This window comes from Cyrtonyx montezumae, unplaced genomic scaffold (genome assembly GCF_038088225.1).
Source record: "Cyrtonyx montezumae isolate F1298 unplaced genomic scaffold, pur_monq_1.0 scaffold_3, whole genome shotgun sequence".
Lineage (NCBI taxonomy): Eukaryota > Metazoa > Chordata > Aves > Galliformes > Odontophoridae > Cyrtonyx > Cyrtonyx montezumae.
In genome coordinates, this window is record NW_027072034.1 from 56321969 (window position 1) to 56341494 (window position 19526).

General features: G+C 42.1%; 1 protein-coding gene across 3 annotated transcripts; it reads left to right on the top strand.

The window, feature by feature from the left end:
* The first annotated feature begins 1216 nt into the window (after positions 1 to 1216).
* TMPRSS2 (transmembrane serine protease 2) lies at positions 1217 to 19526 on the top strand. 3 transcript variants are annotated; one of them, XM_065741666.1, is made up of 16 exons: positions 1217 to 1369; positions 3706 to 3745; positions 6245 to 6407; positions 7578 to 7648; positions 8441 to 8645; positions 8978 to 9061; positions 10337 to 10456; positions 11869 to 11998; positions 13049 to 13159; positions 13809 to 13852; positions 14531 to 14705; positions 16000 to 16175; positions 17006 to 17101; positions 18027 to 18169; positions 18739 to 18891; positions 19082 to 19526. In XM_065741666.1, the coding sequence occupies exons 4-16, from the start codon at positions 7634 to 7636 to the stop codon at positions 19091 to 19093; spliced, it is 1464 nt and encodes a 487-aa protein (XP_065597738.1). In that variant the 5' UTR covers positions 1217 to 1369; positions 3706 to 3745; positions 6245 to 6407; positions 7578 to 7633; the 3' UTR covers positions 19094 to 19526. The 3 variants fall into 3 exon arrangements, with proteins under 3 accessions (XP_065597738.1, XP_065597740.1, XP_065597739.1); XM_065741667.1 differs by lacking the exon at positions 1217 to 1369 and adding an exon at positions 2199 to 2271; XM_065741668.1 differs by lacking the exon at positions 3706 to 3745.

The following is a 19526-nucleotide window of genomic DNA, read 5'->3' on the forward strand; positions in this document are numbered from 1 at the left end:
AAGGCTTCTCCTCAACAGAGCACACTTGGCTGTTCCCTGCTACCCTGTCCTTCCGCTCAATTGACTCCCTTAGAAGTGGACACCATCAACTCACAGAGGAACCAGCACTTATGTTTTACATTTCCCTTTCACCATACCTGCAGCCATTGCGCAGGGTGTTTGGACAAATCCAAAGGGAGATCATAGAATCACAGAATGGTTTGGGCTGGAAGGGAGCTCAAAGTCCACCCAGCTGTAGGCAGGGCTGCCCCCCAGCAGTTCAGGCTGCCCAGGACCCCATCCAACCTGGCCTTGAGCACTTGCTGGGATGGGGCACCACAGCTTCTCTGGGCAGCTGTGCCAGCGTATCACTGCCCTCTGGGTAAAGAATTTCCCTCTAACACCTAATCTAAATCTCCCTTTTTTAGTTTAAAGCCATTCCCCTTTGTTCTACCACGAAACTGAAGTTCTTCTAAGCTCTGAGGGTCATTGGAAGAGTTACTATAGATTAAAGAGTGTGCCACGCAGGTGTGAGCTTTAGAGAACCGCTGTGGATGTGACATGTGACAGCCCTATGCTTTGCTTCAGGTGAAAGTAGAGGACTAGTTCCTGCAACTGGTTCCACACTGGAAAATTACCAAGCCTCACTGGCCTTCTTTGTGAGAGCATGAGCAAAAATAGCACAACAGAAAGGCGCAGCTGGAAAGCCTTAGCAAAACTTAAAGATCATGGAATCATGAAGGTTGAAAAAGACCTCAAAGATCAACAGGTCCAGCTGCCAACCCACCACCTCCAGGCCCACTACAGTATTTCAGCACTGTGTTGTACTGAAAGTTCTTCATTTACCTATGGACTTCCACAGTTACACTACGAGGTTTTTGGACCTGTGATTTTTTTTTTTTTTTTTTTTTTTTTTTTTGTAGTGGAGGTATTTTGGCAGAAATAACCCAATTCGTTTGTAGATCTGCTTTCCAGGGGAGTCACGCCAAAGTCACCAGAGTAACGTGACTACTGAGATTGCAGTCATCATTAAAAGCACCCTTTCATTATTTAGGTACTACAAAGGAAAAAGGAAACGATTTATTCGGCCCGAGCACGATAGGAGCACTCGTTATCACCTCCCGACCCACCCCCTGCAGGGAAGGGCCGCTGGCTCTCGTTGCTCGCTTCCTTGCGGCGCGTTCGTTTTGCGGAAGGGCAAGGGAGGAGGAGGAAGAAGAGGGGGCGGGAGGAAAGCTGGGGGCTCGTAGCCCAGCCGGAGGAGGGGCCGGGCAGGTGCCCGCAGGTGGATTTGCTGCCCGGCCCCTTTCGGCCGCTCCCTCGCCTCCTGGCTCCTCCTCTCCCCTCCACTGGTACCGGCCCGCCGCGCCGCGTCTGCTCTGCGCTCCAGGTAAGCGCGGGGCTCCCCGTCCGCGGGGGCTACAGCCGGGGCTTGGCTTTTGGGGTGTGGAGGGGCCTGACGTGACATCCCCGTCGTGCCGGGGCTTGGCGGGGCCGGGGTGAAGAGGCAACGGCGGCTTCTGCCGAGGAGGGATGTACCGCGAGGCAGGATGCTGCGGGATGAGACGGCTGTTCCGAGGTGTCGGAGCGCGTTGTCGCTCCTATGCAGGATAAACCAAAGCAGCGTCAAGTTCCGGGGCCTCTTCGCTGTGTTGCTGCTCTTCGGTTTCTTGTGAAAATGCCAGTTTCTGGCTACGGGTGTCATAGTTTGTCCAGTCAAATTTAGGAAAGCGACTCTGTTGGAAGAGTGCCTTCCTGCAGGAATCATATCACATCTTTAGATTTTAGGAGGAAATGCTTTACCCCGAGGGTGGTGATGCGCTGGCACAGCTGCCCAGAGAAGCTGTGGTGCCCCATCCCTGGAGGTGCTCAAGGCCAAGCTGGATGGGGCCCTGGGCAGCCTGAGCTGCTGGGGGGCAGCTCTGCCCACGGCACGGGTTGGGGTGCTTGGGCTTTGAGGTCCCTTCCAACCCCAACCATTCTGTAATTCTATATCATTACGGCTTCCAGGCCAGAACTTGGAGTGCTGCTCTCACGCCCCTGCACGCTCCTTCCGGCGGTCCCATTGAAGTTCGCAGCTCTCCGCACCTCGGGTTTCACCGCAGATTTGCAGGGCCGAGTGTGGGTCGGTGAACTTGACGGACGGCTCTCACACTGAGCCCTTGTCCAGGGTGTCCCCGTTTGCCCTGAGTAAAGTTACACTCACGCCTTCAGCGCATTACAAAGAGCCGAAGGAAGCGGCTTCGCCTCCTGGGGCTGGATTGAGTCGAGCGAGGCAGCAGAATGCGAGGAGTGAGAAAGGCAGTGTTTGGGGCATTGGTCAGTGGAGTGGGCAAGGTTCAGGTGCTGCTGCGTTAGTGCTCATCCCACGTTGTGGACACATGGATCCTTAAAGCAATCTGTGGCAACGAGTGCCTCACTGGGGTGAGTCCAATTCCCTGGCAGGAGCTGGCTTTTCTTCCTCTGAGAGTGACACAACTCTTGGAGACTCCTCTGGAGATTTTCATGACCCCTTTGGACAGTTTCCTGCGCAACCTACTGTAGGGAACCTGCTTTAGCAGGGGCTCGGGCTCATTGATTTCCAGAGGTTTTTTTGATTTCCAGAGATTTTTCCAACCCCTGCAATTCTGCCATCTGCCACAGATCCCTTGGTTCATAGCTTCCCAGGAGCTGAGTCCACAGAAGGAAAGTAGCTGACCTGGGCAAATGACTAGATAAGTCGGTTTTATTAGCCTTGCTACTCTGTGTTTATTTTTCTGCAGTGTGTCTATGTCCTGCTAAGTGATAACTGTCTGCAAGCTCATTCGTTTGCAACTTATGGCAAGCAAGTGTTCTTGCAAGTCAGACAGAACTCATTGCTGCAGACTGAGACGTATGTTGTGCTACCCGAAGTTGAGGTTTTTTGTTCCTCTGTGGAGGACTACCAGGAGTGTAGCGCTGGGGAAGAATGCATCCAAATGCTAGGCTGATAGTTGCTGCATCCTTCAGCAACAAAGTGATTTATGTGTATGAGGTTCTGGTCCTGTGGGCACTAATCTCAGTTACAGCTAGTATCTGACCTATAAATTCTGCTCCATCATCCCAGCAAATTTGATTATTTGGATTCTTGTCCTCTCTCCTTTTGGAAACAGCTTTTTATAGGGTTATAACTCTTCTGCTGCTCAGTTAGACAATACTTTTCTGCTTCCTGTCCCACCCCACCACTCCTACCTTTTTTTATTCCCTATACATAACCATGTATTTATAACAAGGTTATAACAGAGTTTCATGACAACACTTTTTCAGGGCAGCACTCACAGTATGAGTGCAACATCCCATAACTGCTTAGAATGAGACTACTATGCTCTGACAAAGAGGAATTAATCTTGTTTTTCTGATCTTGGGAATACTGTTGTGTTGTGGACTTTGAGTTCCTGCTAGTGCTTTTCAAGAGGTACTGTTTTTTAGCAACACCTGTTGATAAGTAGTTCCATGGCTTAATGATATTTTTAGGAGCTAATCTGGAATAGCTCCAAAGTTATTTCTTAAGAAGTGTAGGAATGCCAAGGCTTTATTGTGGCAAAGTGACTTTTCACGTAAATATTTGCATAGTCTTACACAGTTCTCACTGAATATCTTGTGTTGGAAGGGGCCCACAAGGATCACTGAGTCCAGCTCTGTGCTCCACACGGCACCATTCAAAATCAGACTCTGTGTCTGAGACCATGTTTCTTTTTCCTTGTCCAGGAAGCAAGGGTAGAAACTGCACAGTGTATGGGAAGGTCTTGTAAGTAAACTTGGAATCATCTCTTTGCTTGTTTGTTCCCTACCCCTTACTGTTATTGTTGGCTTCCTGTATCCACAGAAACTTTGTGGATGACGTAAAGTGGTTGGATATAAACTCATAACAATATGCTTTCTTTGTAATGTTGTCAATAAAAGGCATAATATGTTGACTTGTTCTAGGTTAAGGTTGAGCTTTGCACTAGGATTATTACTTCATTGCCACCTTAATGGGTATGCTATATTACTTTACCTGGATAATGAGGGTGAATGTTTTTTGCTTATGACTTGGTATCAGTGTTAGTCACTGCTTTATATGGATCATTTGGATGCTGTTGTGCTTCCTCCTTCTAGAAGCTGATCTTTTCTCTATGCATTTTATTTTTATTTGCTCTTTCTTCTCCCTTTTCCCTTGTTTGCATGCGTTTGCTTTTATGCATTTATAGCTATCAAGAATGAATTTTGCATTTTGTTGCTTCTTTAATACATATTTTTTTCTGTTGATGATACCTATAATAGAGCTAGGCAAACAGCTATTAATATTTCTTTTTCAGGAAATGGCATAAAACTTGCAGTGAAATAATACAGAAACACAGGAGGTGTACTGTTGTCAATGTATCTCTGGCTTCAGTGGCCAGTTTTCTGGATTGAACTGGATGATCTTAGAGTTCCTTCCCAACCTTAATGCTTCTGTGATTTATGGTGTTATTTTACAATGCTTGAAGGTATCATTCTGTCCTATTGACATACTTGTCCAACCATGGAAGCAGCTTATAGCTATCTCTTTGAGAGGCTGCAGAAAGTAAGGTAGCTTGCAGTGCTCGTGGAGCTGTGCACCTCTGAAGAGTACTGCTCCTAATTAACAGTTAGAACATGATGAGTGATAGGGAAGTAATGTTTTCATTTCTTGCATGAAAAACCCATCCAATTGTAACTTTGGTTTACATTTGTGCAGTTGGTTTGCAGAAGTTCACTGAAAAACTTCTCTAAAAAATTACTGGATTAAATTTGTCTTGGGTGAATCTAATGTTTTCAATTTTTTTTCTCATCTTGACGTTTTATTGGAAAAAACAGTATATATATATATTGTACCCTAATGACCCATGACAGAGGTATAATGACAACACTCCTAAGGCATGAGTGAAAAGAGTCTAAGATGTTTTGAGTAGTTGCTGCCTGCTGTGATGCAGCATATTTCATTGCATTCATCAGTACACTGTGTCAGTGATGGCTGTACATTCTGCACTTTCATTGTCTGTCATTAGAAATTATAGCATTGTTTCTTTACTTTCTAAGAGTTCAGAAAGAAAAGCAAACTTGTTTTTTTTTTTTTTGGAAATTCTGTGATAAAGATGTCAAAATGCTCTTTCTGTTCAACAAAACTGGAGGTTTTGAAATTCAGGGGCTTGACTATGTACGAATGACAGTTCCCTTTCAGTCCTTGGCTATATTTTTCCCAAAGTTGGAAGGTGTTGCATGGCAAGTTGACTTGCAAGGCTCTGCCTCACTGGACCCTGTCTGTTATTCAAGGCTTTGCTCCTCTATGGCCTGTCTCTTGTTCTTTCAGGCCTGCTGCAGAGATGAGCTTCATCTGTTTCCTTTCATGAAAGTCCTCATACACTCCCTTCCCTCTCACCTTGAAGGACTTCTGAGGTTTCTTCAGATGTACCCAGTAACATGCCATTATAGCTTGTCACATGTTTGGAGGAGTGAGTGGAAGGGGAAGGATTGTTCTGTGTTCTGCCTAAACTTTGCCTCATCAGCAGGGGTTTATAACACATTTTTTTCATGTGGAATATTTAATATTTAAATATCACACATGAGACTTAAGTACTGGACTGAGATAACACACCCATCCCTTCTAGCTCTGTCATTGTTGGGATGAGGACTGTTTGACAGGTCAGTTTGTTTTTCCATGGCCCAGCTTCCTTATACGTGAATCTGCTGCATTACCCTTGGTTATTTGTAAAACATACCGAAGTGCCTCAGTGGTCCATGTTTAAAAAGACTAGATTGTATAGTTTCTGGACGTTACCCATCAGGTTGTTGGTGGTTTTTCTTTTGTTGTTGTTTTGGGTTTTTTTGCCTTTGAAGCATGTACAATCTAAGAGTCCAGTGTTTACAATTAAATCTCTTCTTAACATCCTGGAAAATAACGTCATGAAAATATGTATATGTCTGTGTCTTGTCTTGCCTGTGTTTTGTAGTGTGATAATAGAAAATCTGTTATTAATCTGTTCCATGGGAACTAGATTAGCAAGAATTGAATTGGGGCAGGTAGTTTAAGTGAAGAAAAAAAAATCTGTTGCTTAGTTATTAAAAAAAAAAAGTGAGGAAGCCTGTCACCTGTCGACTTGCAAAGAATTTTAAATTGTACTGTAGAAAATATTTGGAGGGTTTTTTTTAATTGTGATTCCTGTTGGCTTACCTCAAAATCACATAATGTTCTCTTCTGTCTGTTATCACTAAGCTTCTGTGCCTTTTTTCCCCTCTCCTTTTTCAGAGAACAAGGAACAGCAGTATCTTCCTGCAAGGTGTTACTTGTTCTGTAAATCTGAGCAGAACTGAGTTTACCCAACTCTGCTATGAAGAAGTGACCAACAATGGATGCAACATAAAACAGAAGCCATGCAGACTTAGTCACCAGTCTTGATGAGCTACTTACTGTAAGTAGGAATAAGACTTGTTTTCTTTTGTCTGCCATGCAAACGAGTTCAACAGAGTGTTATTCTATTTATTCCTTTTTATTGCACTGATAGGTAAATATCATGATCAGCTGTCATAAACTGTCATGAATTTTTGGCGTGCTCTTTGGTGCTAAGCTGCTCTTGAAATCTACTTCAGAGACATTTGTGGTTCAGTTCTGTTTGAGGTGATCTAGGTACAGGCTCTAGAAGAACTTTCTGCTTCAGGCTGAGCTGTGCTGTGTCTTTATGCAACTGCTGTCTGCCACAGTAGCCTTAAACAGGGGCCGTGGCTCTGTGTCCATGTGCAGGGGTTGCTCTGGAAAGCTGGCAAAATGCATTGCTCAGCGTGTGACTGAGTCACTTTGTGTTTTCCCTCATATAGAGTAACATGGTGAGAAGTCTCTGTATATTTAATTCGTGATTAAAATGATTGCTTGTGGTGGTGTGTAACCGCCTGTGTTAGAATTCTGGCAGCAAACATTTTGTGTTGCTTGTGTACCTGTTAGTCGCTGGTTTTATCTAGTGTTAATGTTTAACTTAAAAATAAACTGGTTTATGCTTGGAACATTGGATGCAGCTCTAACGTTTGCTTTGGTTTGGTGTGCTTTTTCCCTGTCATGCTTCTTTCCCCATTTTTGGTGCAGTGGCCGCAACACGCAACCAAGAAGAAAATTTTTTACAACGTGGAACAGTGAAAACTGCATGGTTTGCAGGGCTACTGGGTGTAGCATTATTAAATGAGTTGATTGAATTTGAATTTCCTGCTGCTTTGTTTGCATTCTTGTTTCCATGTCAGAAGTTTTGGTGAGACATGAGTAAGTGCCGAGAGGGGCAGGAGGAGCAGCCAGCTGCTGGCAGCAGGTGGGAGGCTGCCAGGATGCTGGGCGCTCCTCCTGGAGCAAGAGTGAGCACCACCACCATCCTCTGGGTTTCCATGGTGCTCTTGTGGTTGAAGGATTGCCACTGTATGACTGCTGGGGTTGCATTGAGAGGCTATTGAGATCCCATTTCAGGCTGTACCTTCATTTATACTCTCTCTCTTTAAAGGCTTCCATAATTTTTTTCCCCTAATTTGGCATCTTTCTAAAGAAATAACTGACAAGAGAGGTGGACAAAGCTTTGGTTATGGTCGTTTCCTGTTTTTTGTAGGTTCAGGCTTTACGTCCAAACACTTGAATTGTTTCAGTACTGCTGACAAAGGAAAGATGACCTCTACTGTAGTAAGTGAACAAAATACTCCTTTCTGAGTTTTTGTTTTTATGAGGTTGCGTTTGTTTACTACTATCAGAATACTGAGGGATGTGCTGGTTAATAAATCTTTAAAGAGGTGGATATAAGGAATTCTCGTGCTTTCTGAGTAAGGGGAAATATAAGCTGTGAGACAGGTGTAATAGGTTTGATTTATTAGCATTTCAGGTGCTCAGATATTGCTGGGATGAGGTTTTTGCCTTTAAATCTCATGTTTGAGAGGTTGGAAAGGCTTCCAATTCATAAGTCTCTTACAGGATAAGTATTATGCAACCTGTTTTAGGCCAGGGTGTTTTGGAAATTGCTTAGGTGCTCCTTGCCTTTCAGTGGGACAAAATGAGAAGTAAACCTTTTTCATAAACCTGGACAACTGAGTACATAAAGGCTGTCAGTTGTCAGCATTTCTCTTGATGGTGGTATTGCCTGAACCCTGCTGCGTATTTGTACTGATGTTCCAGTGAGATGACTAGTGCAGCTATCTGGTAGTCTGGGTATAAGGACCCTTTAATGTTGAATTATTTTTGATCAAAAATAATATTTTCTTGGCATGCCTTCAGGTATCACTCTGTTGATATTTTTATTATTCAGCATGTGAGGTATTAGCTAGTGATGTAAATCTTTTTCTCCACATAAATTGGTGTGGTGGACTCCTCCTTTAGCAGAAATACTTAATAGAGTTCTGCATGAAGGTGACATCTCAAATTTACTTTGTTCTAATTGCAGTCTTGCCTTTTTTTTTATCCTTCTTTTCCGATATCATTTAGAGTCCACCACCATACTATGAAAATCGTGGTTTCCAGACAGAAAACTTTTATTCTGCCAGGCCACAAGTAGGTGCTAACCCATATCCACAGTACTTCTCTACAAATGTTCCATCAGTGCCAACCTATATCCCAAGAGTTTCAACCCATCAATCAAGCAGTCCAGTAGCACCTTCATCCAGTTCATCCAGCAGGATGTGTTCGTCAAGTAAGATTTGTTGGCATTTCTTCCAATGTTAGTCTTGATGTCTTCCAGAGTAAAATACAAAATAATGGTGGTCTTTCCTTCAGGTTCCTGTATTGAGGGAATCTATGAGGGTTGCTTCCTCTCGGTGAATGAGGAAGTGATGGCTGGCTGGGGTGCTGTTGTAACAGTAGCATGAACCATTTGGAAGAAAAGTGATATAATGGAGAAAAGTTTGAAGAGCAAACACCACCAATTTTTAAATCCAGGGAAATACACGTAGTGCTTGTGACAATGCTAGAAATTACCTTTTTTGCGAACCTAGTTTCTCATTTTTGTCCATAATTTCATTTCAGGTAGAAAGAAAATCATAATCATTGTATCAGCCATTTTATTAGTCATCGTTTGTGCAATTGCTGCTTTCCTCATCTGGTATTTTGGTAAGAATAATTATTTTTGTTGTTGTTGTTCTGAAAGAAAAGGCATAGTAAACTTTTCAAGTTAGAAATACAGATTCTTTTCTTTCATTTTATGATGAATTAAGGGCAAGGAAGTCTTTGTTACCTATTCCATAATAAGTAAATCAATGTGTCTTTTGAAATAAAGCCTCAACTGTGGGGTGTTGTTCTTTTTGTTTTTAATAGAACTACTATTGCTTTCTTTTCATTTTGTCAAGTGAATATATTTCCGACATCTACTTTATTTTACTCCTCTGGAGCAGTTGGCTTTTCTGGAAAGCTACAGTCTGTCTGGGTAAAGCTGGTGCAGTACAATTCTACATTGTAGTAGCTTCACTAAAGAGTAGCTTGACATACTAAAAGCGTTTGTGTTTTGGTGGATAGCTGGCATGTGACCTCTGGACAACTGGTTGATTAGGGCAATTACTATTGTATATTAATGCTGAAATGAAACTGTATTCTAAGTTCTATCTTGGCTTAGCTTCAAGGGAAGAAAGGAGATGATGTAAATTCATATGCCTTAACTGCCAGAGTTAATGTAAATGATCAAGATGTATTTTACTTTGGTAATACGGGACTGAACTTACAGCTGAACTAATTAATGTATATTTATTTGCTTTTGTGAGGCTTCTCATGCAAATGTGTTAAAGTTGTATGAGCCCAGTCCAAGTGACCACCACAAGCTGGAATACTGGTGACATGTTACACTTGGTCGTCATCTCTAACTGGAATGACTGAGCTCTGAAGCCGGGCTACAGCAGTTATGTTCAGCTTAGGACAAGTCCATTTTGTGATAAATTGATTTCCCTTTCAATTGAATAACTTTCCAAGGAAAATTAAACAATAATTTACTATGTTGTTGGGAACTTCTCTGTTCTATCTGGCAAAGGAAGGGAAGAGAGAGGGTAGTAGCTTATTATTATTATTTTTTTTACACACTTTTATTTATGCAGGGTGAATGTGGTCTTCTTTTAAGCAGGGCTGAAAACAACAAGGCGTGATTAGTTTATTCTCTGCTTTGTTGATGTGAGGTTGACTCCTTTTAGAAAACTTAGTAGTGCTTATTATTTGGGGGAGGCAGTGGACAAAATTATCTTTGATTGTGTCAGGCAAGGTTTCCTCCCATCTCTGAGTTTAAGAGTTTGCTAGTGCTTTGCTCTATCAAACTGACGTGCTCCTTAAGGTGAGAGTTGGCAGTGATTGTTTGAGGCTAAAGCTGATGTTCAGTCTGATGACTCCATTGCTCTCCCCTTGCAGTCGAGAATCGTTGTCTTGGGTCCTTAATAGAGTGCAGATCTTCAGGAGTATGCATTTCTCCCTCCCAGTGGTGTGATGGTGTGACTGACTGCCCAAATGAGGAGGATGAAAATCGGTGTGGTGAGTACCAGCAGTAGAGGCAGAGGACTTCCAGCCCCCAACAAGAGTTCTTGAGCAAAATTTAAGGAAAAACTTCTTTATGGAAGAGATTGTTTAGCAGTGGAATAGGCTCCCCAGGGAGGTGATTAAACACATTCAGGGATGGTGACTCAAAAACTGAATGTGGTGCTCAGGGACATGATTTAGCAGTGGGTTGTTAGGGTAGGATTGTTAGGTTGCGGTCACTTGATGATCTTGAAGGTCTTTATCAACTTTACCATCTTAAGTGATTCTATAAGCTTGTCAAATTACCATAGGGTCAACTTAGGCTCAGCTGTATCTCTCAAATGGTTTGGGATGTTTGAATACATCAAATCATATATCCAGATCTTCAATCAGTTTCCAGTTGATTAAAAAGCTGAAACAAAGCGACTGACTCCGAGTTGAGTTTGCTTGAGTTTTAATATTTAAAAAAATAATTATCTTTTAATTTGAATTTGGTTTGTGCAATCCTGAGTATGATGGTGGCTCTGGAATGAACCGTTGTTGTAGAGCTTCAGGTGATTGTGTACATCTTTTTTCACATATTATTTCATGTTCTTTGTTCTCCCAGTACTTATTCTCAGCTTCATATCTGCTTTGTGTCAGAAACCTTGGTCTCATTAGTGCTTTTTTAACTCAAGAGTTTAAAGAAAAGCTGTGGCGGAGTGCTGGAATTGTAAGGTGGAAATGTCATCTATTTGCTCATTCCATAGGTGTGGCATTTTGATGCTAGCACCTGCATTGTGCTCATGCTCTGTTTGTGAACTCCTATTCTGTACATGCTTCATGCGGCATTAGCTTTTACTGGCATGTGCTCTAACAGCTGTTCTCCATTCAGTTGAATAATGAGTTTTTGGAGAAGCTTGTTCAGTCTGCTCTTTTACTTGAACTATTGCATTAAATTCTTTAGCAGCTAAATACACAGCAAGGCATACAAGATTGCTCCTTATTATGTTCTTGCTCTACAATGCTTGTCTGAAGAAATTTGGCATAAGATATAACATATACAATCTGACATAATCTGTTTTTTTATTTACAAGTAATATGTGGTAGTGTAGGTAAAAGATGGAAAAAATTGGGTATTGCAATCTTCTGCAGTGTTAGAATATGAAAGAGTTTTGAGAATAAAAATGGAAATGATGAACACTATATTGCACACCTGCTTTTTAAATTTCTAGCCTTTTTAAATTGCCTTACACAAAGGAGCTAAGTCTTTATAATATTTGTCGTCTTGATATTTACACAGAATTTGAACAGATGGCAGCCTTACATTAGCATCAGTTTGTACATACAAATACCATGGGTAGCAAAAGCTTTAAACAGAGCAGTGACATAGTGTGTGTGGTGTTCTTATGTTTTTGGGATTTGTTCTTTTCTTCCTTTTCTGGCAGTTAGACTTTATGGACCAAATTTCATCCTTGAAGTTTATTCACCTGTCAGCCAAACCTGGTACCCTGTTTGTCAAGATGACTGGACTGATGATTTTGGAAAGATTGCATGTAAAGACATGGGCTACAGTGTGTAAGTCCATCTTTTGTCGGTCTTTGCAAATATGTAGGAAGGTTAAAATTTCCATCCTGCAGTTTTTAAGAATGTGTGTCAGAAACAAAGAGCAGTTAGGGATCTGGCTTTGGTGAACCCAAGTGGATCTAATTTAACAATGGTAGGTGTTGCACAATCAAAATAAAAGGTTGCTCTGGCAGGTAGTGTGTGTCTGGCAAGCACGCAGTAGTTACTCTGTGGGGCCACTTGTATCTAAACATTCACCCACGGCGATCCTCCAAAGCCCAGTACCAGTTCGTTAGAGTTGCCCAGTAATGCCCAGTCTGGCTTAATTTGTCACCGGTATTACATAGAAAGCCTTGATCTCCTGAACATGCAAATAACAGGTGTTTGTGGCAAGAATGCTGTCCATATTCTCCATGCATAATGCTGTAGCATAAATTCTTTGTCAGTTGAAATGCTTTGTTGCCTGTCTGATGGGGTTGGCAAATGCTGTCTTCCAGTGTGCGTGGGGTAATGCGGGCAATTAATTGCCCAGGCAGATTGTGCATGTGCACAGGTTGCCTGTGGCACTTGGAATTAAGGACTCTGAACCATCAGTGGCCAGAGTAGTTCTCAGTCAGTAAGTCAACCCAGCAGTAGTGTTGCAAGGCTGCTCCTCAGCAGGGAAACCATGCAGAACAGCAGCATTTTGTACCTTTGCAGCCGTCCCATAGAAATGTGGATGTTAGAGCTCACTAGACTTGATCTTTGTTGTGTATCTATACTAGCAAAGGCATCTCTTCATTGTGCCCTTTTTCATGAGACTGAAGATTGCTACCATGCACGCGTATTAGATAAAAATAGTATTTTAATCTACTAACTGATGAGAAATTGAACTTGGAAGATTTCTTTAAGAATCAGTCACTGGTGCTGTACCATTGGGATCTTTTTGTTCTTAATTAAAAAATATATTTGTGTATATTTTAGTGTTGTTCATGTCAGAAGCTCTGGCTTGGCACAGTTTCTTGTCACTTGTTTGAAAACCAAAACTGCTGGTTTTCTTAGTACAGTCTTTCTGTTTCACAGAGATACTTACTACTTTAGTCAAGGAGTAGCAACTGAAGTCACCTTTAAAAGCTTTATGAAGCTGAACACAAGTGCGGGGAATACAGACTTGTACAAAAGGCTTCAAAACAGGTATCTTTGCTTAATACAAACTAATATCCTTTTATCAGGTGTCTTTTTATCAGTTGAAGGAGATGTAGCCTGCCTAACAGGAAAAGGAAAGAGACCTTGTTTTTAATCTGCTTGCAGCTGCTGCTGTTCTCTGTATTTAAAAACACAGCTGTCACTTTTCCATCCTTCCACTCTTCTTTTAAAAGAGTAGATTCCCCATCCTGTTCTTCTTTGACAGGTTGACGTGTCAAAGTTGCATTAAACAGGTCTGAAGCCTCTTATTCCCAAACTGTACCTGAACAGGTACTTGCTCCCTTGTTGTTCAAGTTCTTCTGTGACTATTTCATAAGTCAACTCACCTTTCTCTTTTGCTGATCTTTATCTTGCTCTTCAGTAAGCTTACAAGCCTTTTATGCTGCCTGGCTGTACTGTGGTCTGCAGTCTTCCAAGTGACAGTTTTGGTGGATGCAAGAAACGGTGAAGGCCAGATGGGTGTTGGTAGGGTAGCTGGAGGGGGTGAAGAAAGGAGGGAAGCCTCAGCAGGAAGATGAGCATGAAGGCAGGGCATGAAGCTGGAATGGGTAGGAAGCAGCTGGAGGGTGAGCTCTGCCCACCGTCTGCTTCATTGGGCATCCTTCAGCCTGTTCACTCTTTTCTATTCCTATTACAGCGATTACTGTGAATCAGGAAGTGTGGTTTCTCTGCGCTGCATAGGTAAGTGTGTGTTTCTCAGACTTACTGATGCCTTGGAGCTCTCTGTAAATCCTTTCGTATCTGCATGAGTGATTGTTTGATGGGAACCATGATTAAATCCTGTACTCGAGTTTCAAACTTTAAGGAGCGGGATGGAAGAGAAGACAAGGGGGATGTTAGGTCCCCGGTTGCTCTGTCTTTATTGCTACAAGTTCCCTTAAACAACTTGCCCCATGGCAAGCTGCATAGTCATTGCTATGCATCTGTGGAGGGAAGCCTTCAGTGCACTGATGTGGCCATCAGGTGGTCATCACTGTGTCTCACCATAGTGAGATGATTTCTGGGTTGTTACCATCTTGTTATGCAGTGTTGTGTTTGTGTGCTTTAACAAAGACACTCGAAGGCCAGCATTCAGAAGTGTAACAAACCACCCTCTTTCTGTTCACTTCTGAAGTGATGAACTGTGCGCCACAGCTACCAACAAGGGAGGGCGATGTGAAGGGCTCCTGTGCTGCAGGAGGCTTGGTTTACCCTGTCCCTGTGAGTCTGAGCACTATAGAGCAATGGCTGGGCTGTGGCATCAACCAGCAGCAGTGCAGTGGATGTGGTCTGTGCTCCCTTTCTGTTGAGCTTTAGTGAAGAAACAGCCTCTGAGAACAGCTCTCTCTAATGCATGTCTGTGTATGCCTAACACCTTAGAGTGCGGTGTGCCCACCATAAGCACAACCATCATGAGCAGGATCGTGGGTGGCAGCATGGCGATGCTGGGGCAGTGGCCATGGCAGGTTAGCCTCCATGTGCAGGGCACCCACATCTGCGGGGGCTCCATCATCACCCGTGACTGGCTGGTGACAGCGGCCCACTGCGTGGAGGGGTGAGTGCCTTTATTTCGTCCTATCTTCGTGCTGCAGGGTAGTAAAGCCCAAGCCAGTATTAACCATAGATTTATACGTATCCAGGGAACACTTTATGTAGGCATCGACAAGAAGGAAAGCTGGTATTTTGTCAATTTTTAACATGAAAGCAGAAACTCAAAGGACAGTTTAGCGTGTTTATGTTTAAAGGTAGCAGCTTTTATTGGAGGGAAAACCCAGTAAGCAAAGGCATTTTAACGGTTGAATCACAGTTTGAGGCTCGGCCAAGGGAAAATAACTTTGTCCTTAACCTTGAGAAAGGAATGTGAACGTTTAGTTTTATGTGAAGATCTTATCCCTTCTCTGTTTTCTAGTGTGAGTTCCAGTGTGAATTTTAGAAGTGGTGGCCAAGGTGTAGGTGCATCTTAAGATTCAGATTAAATTTGTTTTTTTGTTTGTTTGTTTGTTTTTTGCGAAGTGGTTTTCAGTTCTAGTGGAGAGGGTTTCTAATGTGTGTAGAAAGTCCTCTACCTCTGTGTGGAAATTGTTCTGGAGCACAGAGGCTGCTTAAATTACATCTAGTGAGTATGCTTAATGTTAGGAACCAAAACAACAAAAACCAACCAGCCAGCCTCCTAGCATTTTCAAGACAGTGAAATTCCTTCACTAGATTATGTTTTTACTAATTCTGCTTCCAGCTGCGCTTCCATGCTTTGGGTAGCACGTGAGTGATAACGCTGACATTTGAGACTTCAGAAATAACACCTTGATCCCTCGGTTGCTAAAATCAATAAAGAGGCTTCAGTGTTCCAGTCTCAGACTATAATTTGCTGTGCTGAGTGACTAAGGAGATAGACAGTGATAATTTAATTTACTTGAAATAATTTTATATACTTAAGAAACTATAGTCAAGCTCTCCTGAAGTTAGATGGCCTTGTCTTTCAGGAAAAAAAGACCAAACCATAAGAAAAAGCCTTGTGATCAGTTTTTTTCTCTTTTGTACTATTTGTCCATTTTAAAATCTTTGATGTGTATGGGATGCAGGTATCTGAACAGGTATCTCCCCTTGTTTTATTGGACGTGTTAATATGTTTGCAATAACATCAATAAAAGTCATGCTACTAAAGCTAGCTGATGAAGGGAGGCTGGCCAGAAATAAAGAAGGCATGAGTTTGCTTTTGCTTTCAGAAGTGGCAGTCAGATGCACATGTGCTATTGGTCATGGATAGTGAAGAGAATTCTTTGAAGGTTGTAAGCTGAGTTTCTCCTCCAGGGAAGCAAACCTTCTAACCTTTGTTTTTTTTTTTTCCATAGACAATTTTCTGACCCGTCTGTCTGGAGCGTTTATGCTGGGATTCTCAGCCAGAATCAGATGCTCTCAGGGCTTGGATACAGAGTGCAACAAATAATTTCCCATCCAGATTATGATACAGATTCTAAAGACAATGATGTTGCCCTTATGAAGTTAGAGACACCAATGCATTTTACTGGTATGTATTTTGCTCTTCTTAAGGAAAAAAAAAAAGCTGATGGCAGTGAGCACAGTGGGTTGGGGCTGGTGGGCTTTTGAGGTTCCTTCCAACGCAAGCTGTTCTGTGATTCCTCAAGTTATCAGATTGCTAACAGTTTTTTAATGTATAAAACTGAAAAGGGATTGTCTTAGAAGCAGGCATGCTTCTTTGTCAGCAAGCAGTAGAAACTTAGATATAAAACGTTAAAGTACTTTGTATGTATAGGTTCTGTGTGAGTATAGGGGCTATACTTACGGGTCTTGTATTTCAGTGCATCAGCTTAACGCTACTAGAGCTAATCTGGAGGAACTCTTCTGCTGCTGAGTGTCAGGAGGTTGTCTGCTTGCTGGAACGTTTGTCTGAAGTTTATTTCACCCTTCTTGTATACAAGCATTGAATCCTACTTGAATCAGTGATTATTTTCAGCAGGGTTTTGCAAACAGGATGAAGCTAGTTGTTGGAAGAGTTTTCTCTCTTCTTTGCCCTTGTTCACTGATTGCAGAAGCTGGTGTTAATTGTTGTAAGCAGTCAGGTTGCCAGTTGAATCCAGCTAGAACCATTAACTGTGCTCCTTCCTCACTTTGAGTGAGAATGCAGTAGCCCTCTAGGAAGGAGCAGCTGCTTGGCTTTTTGCTGCTGCCTGTGTTGTACAGTATTGCTTATCTGCGAACAGGGTAGTGTACAGAGAAAAAAGCACAGTGTGTATATATTTAAAGCAAATGCTGGTCACGCTGAGTAACGTCGTATCTATTTGTTTTGAATTATGCCTGGACATCTGGGGCTAGACTGCCACTGTATTTGCTTTGTAGATACTGTACGACCAGTTTGTCTGCCTAACCCAGGAATGATGTTCGAGCCTAATCAGCAGTGCTGGATATCTGGGTGGGGAGCAGAGTACCAAGGAGGTAAGCATGGCTTTGACACATTTAGGTCTTCTATGCAGCCAGTTCTCTTCAGCCTGGATAGATTTTTAAGAATTGAGAAGGAAAATGAGGCAAGGTTTCTTTCTGTATAAGAAAGCTGAGAGAGCTGGGGCTGTGCAGCCTGGAGAAGAGAAGGCTCCAGGGAGACCGGAGAAGCAGCCTTTCAGCACCTGAAGTGGGGGATATAAGAAAGAAGGGGGGCATCTGTCGGAACAGGACAAGGGTTTCAAACTGAAAGGGGAGATTTAGACTGGATATTGTAAAATAAACTTCTTCATTATAAGGTTAGTAGGGCACTGGCACAGGTTGCCCTGTCAGAGAGGTGGTGGATGCCCTGTTCCTGGAGACATCCAAGGTCAGGCTGGATGGAGCTCTGAGCAACCTGGTCTAGTTGTGGGTGTCTCTGTTTGTTACAAGGGGGTTGGGCTTGATGCTCTTTAAAGGCCCCTCCCTACTGAAACGATTTTATCTTTGTATGAAGGTTGAGGTCTGGGGGTAAGGACGGGGCTGCTGCTGATTCTGGACCCTGAATTTGAGGTTTACTGCCCCCTAATGCTGGACCATGAAACTGAGGAGGACTTTTTCACTTCTTGGTTTACTCATGTGCTTTTAATAACATTGTGCCTACTATAGTTGGTTGGGCTTGTAGTAGGCAGGTCCCTATTATCATGATTTACAGTACACTAACAGTAATGTAGAGTAACTAACCTCTAAGAAAAGAGTTTTAATGTCAGGATATTTTTTGCGTGATGGGCCATGTGTCTTAAACATCCGACCCTAAATTTCTTGTAAGTTTATTTTGTCTTGAGTAATGCCAGCTGCTGGAATTTGTGATAGGAATATAACCTGATGCTTATTCTAATCTTGTCTTTGTGTTTGTGTGTTTTCATGCATGTTTCAATTTTAGGTAAAACAGCAAGTGACCTGAATTATGTCATGGTACCCTTAATAGAAAGTTCTACGTGTAATTCTGTCAGTGTCTACGATGGCATGGTTTTGCCTACAATGGTCTGTGCTGGATACTTAGAAGGAGGAATCGATTCTTGTCAGGTAATTATTCCTAATTAACACCTAGCAGTGATCTGTTTGATTGTTATTTTTGTGCTCTTATTAATAGGAATTTTATCATCTGTTAACTTCCAACTGATACAGTTGATTTTATATTTATGTTTATGATTAAGTGTTTAGTTGGGCTTCTAGTTCATTTTGTGGTGCATCCTTTAAAAGGGAGAGCTTTTGTGTCTTGCTCTGAACGGCGGCCAGTGCTGAGGTCTTGATAAATATGCTGAGAGGTGACCTTTTTAAATGCTTCAAGGATGTTTGGTTATCTTGTACTTGAAAATGAACAAATGCTCTTTGTAATCACTACAATAGTGTAGATTATGCTTGTGAACAAGAAAGTCAATGAAGCCTGTCTCATTTAGTGCTTTGGGCAAGCAGTTTTAATTCTTATGGTGAATAGTCATCATTTAATACAGTCATTGCCTTAGTGTTTTTAGTTGCTCTCTTGCAGTACTGTTTGGCTCTTTCATTTGAAACCCAACTCGTATTCCTGAAGTGAAATGAGTTGTGTCTTCACTGATGGCTGGTCACTAACAGTGCGCCAATGTTTTGTGCAGGGTGACAGTGGAGGTCCTCTGGTAACAAACAAAAACTCGGTGTGGTGGTTGGTTGGAGATACCAGCTGGGGAACTGGCTGTGCCACTGCCAATAGGCCTGGAGTTTATGGAAATATGACTGTGTTTACAGACTGGATTTATAAAAATATGCAGGTAAAATATTTTGATTTTATTAAATGCTGCAAGTCATGAAACTTGAATTCAGTTATTTATATCCTGTGACTTGCTTGACGATGGATTTATTCTATTGAAAAGTATCTCAAGTAATTGATAAGATGGTCTGTCAGCATAGCTTGAACCTGTGTTGTTTTGATTTTTTCTTTTTTTTTTTCTTTTCAAACAGGCCTACAGATGACGACGACATTTCTCATTCCTGACAATCAATGTTTCTGAGAACGTGAGAAAATGAAGCCATGGGTGCCTGGGATATTTATTCACTTTTACAAATGATTTTTCTCTTTGAATTTTTGTTTAAATAACATGAAGGATTGCACAATGGATTCTGTGCTGGCTACAGTGACTGATTTTAGTGTGGGATTATCACAATAAGCACCTTTCTTGATGGGGTGCCTGATGGAAAGTTGTTTTGCCAACTGCTTGCTGAGATTTTTTTTTAGCTGAGTAACTTTCGCTGGCTAATCAGGTACAGGTTTAAAATGGAAATTTTAATCGCAACTTCAGATTTTGTAGTGGGATGCTGAGACAGTTGGTTTTATAGGGTTTTAAATTAACTGTTAGTAATGTGAGCATTGAATCCCTGAGCTGCTGGTTGGCAACTTAAGAAGAAA